This window comes from Eschrichtius robustus, chromosome 13 (genome assembly GCF_028021215.1).
Source record: "Eschrichtius robustus isolate mEscRob2 chromosome 13, mEscRob2.pri, whole genome shotgun sequence".
Taxonomy (NCBI): Eukaryota; Metazoa; Chordata; class Mammalia; order Artiodactyla; family Eschrichtiidae; genus Eschrichtius; species Eschrichtius robustus.
In genome coordinates, this window is record NC_090836.1 from 44,590,643 (window position 1) to 44,601,113 (window position 10,471).

General features: G+C 55.9%; 1 protein-coding gene across 1 annotated transcript; it reads right to left on the reverse strand.

Annotated features, from left to right (window-relative positions):
• Positions 1-866: 866 nt before the first annotated feature.
• KRT8 (keratin 8) lies at positions 867-8,096 on the reverse strand. The gene is made up of 9 exons (XM_068562055.1): positions 7,659-8,096; positions 5,046-5,254; positions 4,341-4,401; positions 3,725-3,820; positions 2,974-3,138; positions 2,573-2,698; positions 1,770-1,990; positions 1,573-1,631; positions 867-1,277 (listed from the first exon to the last, which is right to left on the reverse strand). Exons 1-9 carry the CDS (start codon positions 8,001-8,003, stop codon positions 1,090-1,092), a joined length of 1,470 nt encoding a protein of 489 aa, XP_068418156.1. The 5' UTR covers positions 8,004-8,096; the 3' UTR covers positions 867-1,089.
• Between the last annotated feature and the right edge of the window lie 2,375 nt (positions 8,097-10,471).

Consider the following 10,471-nt stretch of genomic DNA (forward strand, 5'->3'; position numbering starts at 1 on the left):
TATACTATCTTGGCTTTTAGAAACTGTGGGTGTGACACACCCAGCTGCTGAGAATGGACTTTGGGCCTCTGAAGGGATGGGAAAACCAGGATTCTTTGTCCGCAGCTGCTAAGGAATGAAGATGTACAGAGACATCTCTGGCCACCGGGGAAATGCCATGTGCCTCGCTGAGGAGGACAGGCTTGAGAACTGGACGGTCCTGGGTTCGAATCCTAGATCAGCCACTTTTTTTTTTTTTAATAGGGAGTATTTTTTTTAATTTATTTATTTTTGACTGCATTAGGTCTTTGCTGCTGAGCACAGGTTTTCTCCAGTTGCGTCAAGCGGGGGCTACTCTTTGTTGAGGTGCATGGGCTTCTCATTGCGGTGGCTTCTCTTGTTGCCGAGTTCGGGCTCTAGGCGCGCGTGCTTCAGTAGTTGTGGCCCACAGGCTTAGTTGCTCCGTGGCATGTGAGGTCTTCCCAGACCAGGGCTGGAACCTGTGTCCCCTGCATTGGCAGGTGGATTCTTAACCACTGCGCCACCAGGGAAGCCCCACTTTTTAATTAGGCTAATTACTTGGTCTCTCTGGCCCTGGTCCTGATGCTGACCTCCTGTGAGGTCTATAGGAAAGGAAACCTCCTGATATTCCAATCTAAAACCTGCTCTGCTCCCCAACGGGGTTTGTTGCACAGATCAAATGAAATGGGGTATTTGAAACCAAGGCATCAGCGAGGTTTTTCAGCAAAGAAGTCTCTCTGGGAACAGCCTGGAGGAGGCCAGGCTTTCCTCCACGTGTCCCCCAACCCCAGCCTTCTGATCCCAGAAGGAGGCCTCCTGACCACCTCTCTCCCACCCCATTGACAGACAAGGGCTGCACACAGCAAAATGTGTTGGCAGAGCCAGCTGAAGCTTTATTCTGAAAAAGACACTTGGATTGGCTTTTAGCTGGGGGCGTGGGCAAGAGAGGGAGCCCCAGGCAGTTGACTCCCCCAGGGGTGGGCTAAGGACGGGACTGAGCCTCAGGTCTTTGGTTCCAACACTCCCCTGCATAACTCCTTCTTGCAGGAGCAAGTGAGAGGGGAGGCTGGGAGGGATCGCAGGAGCCTTTCACTTGGGCAGGATGTCAGAGGACTCGGACACCAGCTTCCCATCACGGGTCTCAATCTTCTTCACAACCACAGCCTTGGAACTGGTACGGCTGAAGGAGCCAGAGGCCCCTCCAGAGCCCAAGCTGGACTGGTAGGAGCTCAGGCCGTAGTTGAGGCCAGGGGTCCCATAGGCTGAGGTCAGCCCACCTGGTCAGGAACAGAGGCAGCCACGTGAGCACAGGAGCCCATGCACACATCAGGTGTCACGCCCCCTTCTCCCTGCTACTCCGAATGGATGTGGTCCCCAGGGATAGGGAACCTCCCTGGTTCACTCCTCCAAGATGGTTGGGGAAAACCAGGAGCAGGGCGGGAAAGAGCTTTGCTATCAGCTACGTGACCTTGGACAAGACATTTAACTGGGCCCCAGGTTCCTCAGCTATACCGGAGGGAATTGTATAGGAGCTGCCCTCCTGCCCTGCCCCCCCAGGACCAGGACACTCACCTGAGTACCCGCTGGTGGTCTTGGTGTGGATACTCATGTTCTGCATCCCAGACTCCAGCCTGTACCCAGAGGACACATGGGATGTCAGGACCAACCCCTGGCCCTAGCCCAGGACAACAGGACTCAAGTCCCACCCTTCCCCACCCCAGGTCCCAGGGATGGGGCCCCAGGGCCAGCCAGAGAACGCCCACACCCACCGGCTCTCCTCGCCCTCCAGCAGCTTGCGGTAGGTGGCGATCTCCACGTCCAGGGCCAGCTTGACGTTCATCAGCTCCTGGTATTCGCGCAGCTGCCGTGCCATGTCCTGCTTGGCGGTTCTCAGAGCGGCCTCCAGCTCGGCCAGCTTGGCCTGAGCATCCTTGACGGCCAGCTCCCCACGCTGCTCAGCATCGGCGATGGCGGCCTCCAGGGAAGCCCTCTGCGGGGGGAGCGGACAGGTAAGCAGTTAGAGCAGAGTCTGCTTGCCTCCTCCCCTCCTCCCCCTGCACCCGCCCTCCCTTTCCCCTCCTTTAGGGACCCCCTCTCCCTGACCTGCACTAACCAACTCCACCTGGCTCAATCCAAGAAAATGCTACAGCTGGGTGAGATTCAGGAAGTGGAATGGGGAAACATGAGCAGCTTGCAGGCCCATCCCCGCACAAACTTCTCACCTGGGACGCTGTGCGGTATTATCCCCACCCCCAGCTGGACTAGATCTCTGCTTTCTAAACTTCCTTAAAGCATCAGAGCCCAATCTTACCCTGATACATAAGATAGATATAATAAAGTAGGCTTGGGGGACCCATTCTGGACCCCCAACCTACCTGCCAGGCCCTCACAGAGGGGCCTCCTCAGCACCCCTCAGCCTCCCAGGAGCAGTCTGGACTCTAGCTGCCCCTCCCACTCCTGACTCTGGTCTAGGATTCCTTCCCCAACTGCCAGACCCCTCACTCCTCCTGCATTATCTCCTCTCACCCAGAGGTGTCCCAAGACCCTCTCCCACCCGCAGCCCAGCCCATACCTGGCCTTTGAGGCCCTCGATCTCAGCCTGGAGTCGGTTGATGTTCCGGTTCATCTCGGAAATCTCCGTCTTCGTGCGACGGAGGTCATCCCCGTGCTTCCCAGCCAATGTCTGCAGCTCCTCGTACTGCAGATGTGAGAGAAGGAGTGAGGTTGAGAGGGGACCCCCCCGGTCCCTCCAAGGGAGAATGCCCTCTCAGCCAAGTCACTGGAACCCAGGTCATGTCTCCCCTACCCCCCTCTACACCTCCGGGCACAGGGTCATCCCTGTCCCCCAGCACTGCTCGGCAGCCCAGCTCGCAGCAGGCAGAGTCAAGTTTGAAATCCTGCTCCCTCCTCAAGGACTAGGGCACAGAACTAGCCAGAAGGGGAACACCAGCCTATAGTGACCCTGCTCATCACCTTGGTCTGGTACATGGTCTCAGCCTCAGCCCGGCTGCGGTTGGCGATCTCCTCGTACTGGGCCTTGACCTCGGCGATGATGCCATCCAGGTCCAGGGAGCGGCTATTGTCCATGGACAGGACCACGGAGGTGTCAGAAATCTGCGACTGCATCTCGCGGATCTCCTGTGGTGGGGAGAGGAGGTGGTGAGGCCCTGGGCCCGCACACAAGGAGTTCCCTTCTGCAGAAGGGCCTTCCATAAAGGACAAGACAGTGGGAGTTAGGGCTGGAGAGAAGGCAAAGTTCCTAAAGAAGGAAGATGGGTCAAAGACCTGGAACTTGGAGGGAAGTAAAGATGAAATGAGGCCGGGATAAAAGGAAACCTGGCTTTGGGTGAGAAGCCAGAGGGGCAGTGCCCTTCCGCACTCTCAGCTACCAGTATGGCGCCCACAGAGGGCTCTCATTCGGCCCAAAGAATCTAAATAAGGCCCTGGGGACAGAGCAGGCCTGAGCTGCAGCTGGGTCACCACTCTGTGTATGACGACCTTGGACAGGCTATTTCCAGTTCTCTGAGCCCATTTTCTCATCTGTGAAGTGGGATAATAAACCCTCCCTCACGCAGGGGGACAGAACATATAGAACATCCGTGCCGGGCTACTATTGGCAGCTGTAATTATTCAGTGGTGGGCCCTTGTCTGTTGGTGCGCTGGGGGCTGGGAGGGGCCTCTGATGGGGCTGGGGAACCTCAGTCTCCAGTGCCCAAGAACGTACCTCTTCATACAGTTGCCTGTAGAAGTTGATCTCGTCAGTCAGCCCTTCCAGGCGGGACTCCAGCTCTACCTTGTTCATGTAAGCTTCATCCACATCCTGCGGGGCAGGGGGAGGGGAGCCTGAGCTGAGTGGCCACTCCTGACCCCAAGCCGGGGGCACCCAATGGCCTGGACTTAGAACTTTCTAAGTAATTGTCTTCTCCCCCTCACTGTGTGTGGCCTGACCCAGTCCAGTCTCTGCCCCATCACACCTGCATCCCCAGCCCCAGGCCTTTTACCTCTGCTTTCTACACACCCTTCCCTCTCCCCCACTCCCCTCCCCTCCTCCTTCTCCTCCTCTGTCCTCCTCCTCCTCCTCCTCCTCCTCCTCCTCCAGGAAGCCTTCTATAGCCAGACCTCAAATTCTACTGCTCCGTTTTCTTAACCATGTCCCAACATTGATGTCCAGAGTTCTGTCCAAATGCACCTAACTACCTCTCTGTCCTTCTATGCTAGATACCTAGGAGGCACCCAAATGTTGTCCCATTACTTAGAAACATTTAAGAACAGAAAGCCTCTAGCCTGAGTCTCTAAGCACCAGCCTCCAGTGTCTGATGGGGGAAGGGGTACTCCCTCACCTTCTTGATGATGACAAATTCATTCTCCATGTCTGTGCGCTTTTGGATCTCTTCCTCATACCTGGTGAGAAAGAGATATAATCAGAGGATGGAGGCAAAGGTGAGGTTGCTGTGGGTCTTTCGAGGGGGGAAAGGATAGCTAGAAAATTCAGTTAATGGAAATGCAAGAAGATATGAGATGGCTGGTCTGGTCCTTCTGCCCCAACCAGCTACTGTTTCCCCACCCTTACTCCATGCTATCATCAGCAAGTGGGGAGGCCTGGAGCAGGAAATCTCTCTCCAGATCCACGAATACACATTGGATTAGGCATATGAGGATTAGCAACAGGCACTGACATGAAACCTCAGACACAACTTTCTGGAATGTTCTGGAAATCAGGGGTAAGGAAGAAATAGAGTCTAGGGCTATTAGTATACAAGAGAGTCCTGTTGGCTACCTCTGTCTCCCATTTTAGGTTTACTGTGTAAACGTTAGCAGATAATTTGTTGTCCAAATCGGGACAGCTCTGAGATTGAAGGGGGAAGGGAGGTGCTATTAACAATGGACATAAACCTAGACTGTCCTGAAAAAACCTTGTCCTGGGGTCACCCTAATTATATAAGACTGCACTGCCCAGCAAGCAGAGGGCCTTGGTGTCTTAGGCCTCTGGTCCCAAGGGGCCGGGCAGGGTGGGATGACTTCAGTTGGGGAGGACAGAGGCTCACTTGGTCTTGAAGTCCTCCACCAGCCCCTGCATGTTGCCAAGCTCCACTTCCAGCTTCAGCTTCTCCTGGGCCAGCGTTTCCAGCTGCCGCCGGAGGTTGTTGATGTAGCTCTCAAACATGTTGTCTATGTTGCTCCGGGCTGTCTTCTGCTGCTGCAGGAGGTTCCATTTGGTCTCCAAAATCTTGTTCTGCTGCTCCAGGTGCCGTACCTGCATGAGGAGGCAGAAAGGTCCACATTGCACATCAGGCCAGGGCTCAAAGTCTGGCGTGAAGCAAGCACTGTCTTTTCCCCTCATCCACTCCCCAAGCGGTGGGGTCTCCGGAACCCCATTAGTGCTGAGTTGGGGGGAGAGAAGGGGATACATGGTTGTAAGAGGATAGCTAGCAGTTATGTTGAAGCTATATTTGCAAAACAAATGGGTCTTATTGACTTAGATTGTATATTGCAGTCAATAAAAGCAGCCAAGTTATAATTAACACTTTATATATGATAGAAAAAAATGTAGATTGTTCACAGCAAATAATATTATCATCATGATTATTATTTGGAGTGGCTTTGAGGGACTCATTGACTATAAGGAAACTTTAGCCCTACAGCCTGGAGAGCATTCGCCAGAAGACCTAGGTTTTAGCCCAACACTGCTACCTGATCTTGAATTGCTTCCCTTCTCTGAGCCTGGGTCTCCTCAACCCTGCAGTGGCCTAGAAGAACTCAGGCGAGCCCTATCCAGAGCCCCACCCCTGTGCAGAAGTCACTTTTAGCTGGGGAAGAGGCAAGAAACAAGGTAAATCTGTCTGCAAACTGAAGGCCCTCCTCCCCACAGCCCTCCCTTTGAGTTCTCCAACATCCAACCCCACCCTACCCTACCCTTCCCCGAATCCGCAGTCCTGTCCTCCTGTCCCAAACACAAAGGTCCTAGGTTCCTTGGGGCTCAAGGAATCCAGATTTTAGGATGAAATTAAGGCATGTTGGAAGGGAAATTTTTAAAAAGAAAGAATAATAAACTGGTTCCAAGAAGAGGAATGACTTTTTTTTTTTTTTTTTTTTTTAAATCAACCCAAAGTTGGACTTCTTTTAAATTGGGAGGAGTTAGAAGGTTATCTTAAGGGTCTGGTCCAGATCCAGCAAATCCCTCTCTGTAAATCCCTTTCTTCCCCAGCTCATTCTGCCCCAAAATTATAAAAAATAAGTGATAATAACATTTAGCCTTATTAGACTGTTTAATGTAGGCCAAACACTGCTAAGCTCTTGCATACATTATATGCTTGAATAGGCAAAACCTCTTTAACTTAGGGATTAGCGTGCCCATTTTGTAGATGAGGAAATCAGATTTAGCAAGGTAGCCCATCAAAGGAAAGGGCAGAGCACTGGGAACCTTCGGCCTGTGCTTAGTTACTCACTGGGAGGACCCCAGAGCTAGCAAAACGCAGTCAAGAAGTAAAGTGAAGGGTGCTTAAAGCCAAGGAACCAGCAAGCAATTTCCAAAATCAGGGGAGCGCCGGTTTCCTGGGGCACTCCAATTCCTAAAGGCGCTAATCTGCCCCAGGATTTCCCTCCTTCCGCTCCCGAAATGCCTCCCAGGAGCCAGTCAGCAGGGAGGAGCTGATCCTCCTGCGCGCTGGGGGCCCTGGGGCCCCTGAGGAGGCAAACCCCCAGGCTGCAAAACCCGGCCTGGCGCCTTCCCTGGGAAAGCGGAGCCAGTTCGTTGGGGCGGAGCCGGGGTGGTAGGGAAGAGTGAGAGGGGACAAGGGCCGAGCGGGGAGAGGGGCGTTGGCGGACAGACGCCTTATCTAAAGCCGTAAATCGTGGGGTTTAACAGGACGTGAAACGCAGATGGGGTGTCGCACGCCCGCAGACTTTGAATCCTGGATGGATCTTCCTGAAGCCAGGCCCTGGCGTCCACCCCACCACGATACACGCCCCCAGGCAGAGGAGCGGGTCCCAAGTACCGCGGGCCTCGGCCCCTCAGCCCCCGGCGGGGGCGGGTCTCGGCCCCGCCCGGCGCCGCCCACACGGCCGGCTCCCCGGGTCCTGGCCAAGTTATGACTCATCTTGACGCCCCCAACACTCGGGCCCCGGTACGCAGAAGGCCTGGATCAATATTTGCCTGTTTGAATCAAGACAGCCGCTTCCCTCTCCCAGAATCCTATCAATCTCCTATTTAAAAAAAAAAAAAAAAAATTTAAAGCACAGGAGCACTGTTGAGAAGCCCTTGGGGCCATGTTAGGGAGAAGGGTGAACCTGAGGGAGGAACTGCCCTCCCACCCGCCAGCTGAACAGCTGGGACTCTTCCAGAGCTGAAAGCTTTACAGACGATCAGACCTCGAGTTGGGGTGAGATGGGCGAGTGAGGGAGGGAGCCCCAAGATTTAGAGTCAGAAGCCGCCCGGACCCCCTCTCTATCCCTTCCCCAGCCCAAACCAAAGTGCATGGGGCGGGGGGAGGGCGCCGAGACATCCGTCGGAAGCGGGAGTGCTGCCAGAGTGGGTGGGGCCCAGCAGGACGCCAGGGAGGGCCTGGAGATGTGCCCACGGAGGGTGGGGTGACCAAGAGAAAGGGCTGGGATCCTGGTCCGGCCCCAGGCACCAACGGCCACGCAGGGGGAGCCCTCACCTTGTCGATGAAGGAGGCGAACTTGTTGTTCAGGGTCTTGATCTGCTCTTTCTCCTGGGTGCGCACGGCCTGGATGTCGGGGTCCACCTCCAGCTTGAGGGGGCTCAGCAGGCTCTGGTTCACCGTGACAGCTGTGAGGCTCCCCAGACCCGGGGCCCCACTGTAACCTCCAGCCAGACTCATGCTGCTGCCCAGGCCGCCCCGGAAGCTGCTGCTGCTGCCCACCCGGGAGAAGGCCGAGGAGCTGATGCGGGCGCCCGGCCCACTGGTGTACGAGCGGCTGCTGAAGGACCGGGGGCCGGAGGTGGACACCTTGTAGGACTTCTGGGTCACCCTGATGGACATGGTGGAGGCTGGAGAGGAGGCGAAGAGGCCAAAGCACACAGAGACTCGAGGAGTTGAGAAGCGGCTCCTAGGTGGGGTACAGCTCCCGGGATGGCCTTTTATAAAAAAGAGCCCAGCCCATGAGGAGGGGATCGGCCTTGTAGCTGAGTGGCTAGGCCCTGAGGGGGCAGGGCCTAACCTGACACCTGCCACCTACAGGCCGGACTCAGGTGGGGGCAGCAGAGAGCTGCTCCCGCCCCGGAGCCCACTCCTGCACCACCCCAGAGCCCAGGAAAGGGTAATTCAGTGAATGTGAGAAGTGCAAGGACTGCCGGCCTCTACCTGCTCCCTAACAGAGCCTTGCGGGGTGGCCCAGCCACTGCAACCCTGAATCCTGGGTCTTATCTCCTTCCCTCCTGTGGGAAATAAATGCACAGACTGGGGAGCAGAGCAGGAGGGATCTGTGGCATTTGGGTCTCCTCTGAGCAGCTGACGCCCCAGAGACACCACCCCATGTCCTTCGTGTTCTTCTCTCCACTTCAAGTGATTACGAAGGTCTGCCCAGGTTGGAGCACGGGGCTGGGTTCCAAATCCTTGAACCCGAGGTCAGCCATTTGCCTAGTCTCTCCTCAGTTACTGCTGTGCCCTCAGCCCTTGGTGCAATGCCAAGAGGGGCTGGGTAAACATTTGTGGAATGAATGAATGAACACACACACACACACACACACAGAGGCTGTCCTCCCTCTGGGGCTGTACGTGCAAGTTAAAGTGAGGTCCAACACAGCACTTTTCCTGGACACAGCCCCGTGTCCTTCTCTCTTCCCAAGATCACAGGATTCCCCGGGCCAGGCTGAAAGGCACAGAGAAGGATGAACAAGAGCAAAAGGGCAGGCTGGGAGAGCTCAGGAGAGCAGGCAGCTACGTCGTCGGGGACTTCATCTCATCGCTCTCCTTGCTGCTTGGAGGAGTCATTCCCATAGCTCCCAGTGGGTGAGTCACAGGAAAGGAGGCAGGACTGTGGAGTGGGGGGCACCGATGGTGAGTCAACCTGCAGCCACCTGGGCCCTCCTTCTCTTTCTCTTCCCAGGCCCCCAGATGGCCAGAGGAGAAGGGGAAGAGTCCCTGCACCTGTCTCCCCAAACCCATTATGAGAATGAGTCAGGAGAGTGGGTTGGGGCACAGCATGCACCTGCAGAAAGCTGGAGAATGGGGAGCTGAGTAAGGCGCCCCAGGCCTGGGTGGGGCCGGGTGGGGCAGGCTGTGGGTGGAAAACAGGAGGTTTGGGTCCCGGAGGCAGAGATTCCAGCTTCGGTTCTCTAATGGCTGGGGCTAGATTCTCTGAAAGATCCTGCAGGGCATGAAGTGGAGACTGGATGGCTGTTAACTAGAGACCAACAGATCCCCTGGGGGTAGAGGGACAGGTGGCCCACAGCCCCCAATCCCCAACCCAGGGGAGAGGGTGACTGCTACCCCGACCGCCTATCACGAGGGGGCAGATGTGCAGATGCCTCCCCATCCTTCTCCAGTAAAGACACCCAGGGTTCCAGAGGACAGGCAGACAGACCCCTACAGAGGGACAGCGAGACCAGAAGCCCCCTCCTTGGAAGACAGACAAATCCAAAAAGACAGACACACAGATAAGCTCCCCTCGGATCACACACACCAGATCACACACACGTACACACAAAAGGACACACTTTGAAGTCCCTTCCGGAAAGACAAAGCCGAAGACTCTTAGAGGGGACACAGTGACCACATCCCTTTCTCCCCTCCCCTCTTTTCTCCTCGCCACTCTCCCCAGCCCTGGCCTCCTGCCACTCGGAACCAGGAAATACCTGTTTGTACCAGGCCCTCTCTCAGCGCCTTTAAACAATGCTTAATTTTCCAAGGAGTGATTTGAATGCAAGCTACCCCTTCCCCAACAAACTCCCACACCGTGCAGGGCAAAGAGACTTCACCTTCCTGAGACCAAAGGGAGGGGTATGGGCCCGGTGCCAAATCAGGCACAGAGAAGGCGGAAGGAGAGAGGGAGGGGCTGGTCAGACAGGTATGGCAGCCCTGGGGAGGGAGGACGACCAGCTCCCCACTTCTCCTCCCCAACAGAGTACACCTGGGCAGACTTGGAGGGGAGAGACCTCACCTGAAGTCCTGAGCACAGAACTGCAGCCCAGAGCCCTCCCTGAAATCTCAGCCCCTCCACCCGAACTCACCTGGTTCCCTTGGTTCCAGGAGTGCCTTTTGTTTAAGGTGAGGACAAAGCCGGCTACAAGGGACCCTGTGGTTTTCAGGCTGTAGGGCGGCCCAGATCTCACCCAGGGGGAGTCCCTCTTTGCTGGGGCAACCCAGAACAATGCAGGGCCGGAAGTGTTTGCATCTCACTTGTCAGCTCCCTGTTGCCCAGAGACCCCAGCCAACCCCTCCCCCATGCCCCAAGCCCAGCCTTGGCGCAAGAGAAGAGACCAAAGCTGCCCTCTCTTGTGGCCTCTGCC

Bases quoted from the DNA above. Each gene is read 5' to 3' on its own strand.
- KRT8 (XM_068562055.1), bottom strand. From the start codon at position 8,003: ATGTCCATCAGGGTGACCCAGAAGTCCTACAAGGTGTCCACCTCCGGC. The intron at 5,255-7,658 runs GTGAGGGCTCCC...CTCCTCATGCAG, and splicing joins TCGCCTCCTTCATCGACAAG to GTACGGCACCTGGAGCAGCA. The intron at 2,699-2,973 runs GTGATGAGCAGG...TCACATCTGCAG, and splicing joins AGACCATGTACCAGACCAAG to TACGAGGAGCTGCAGACATT.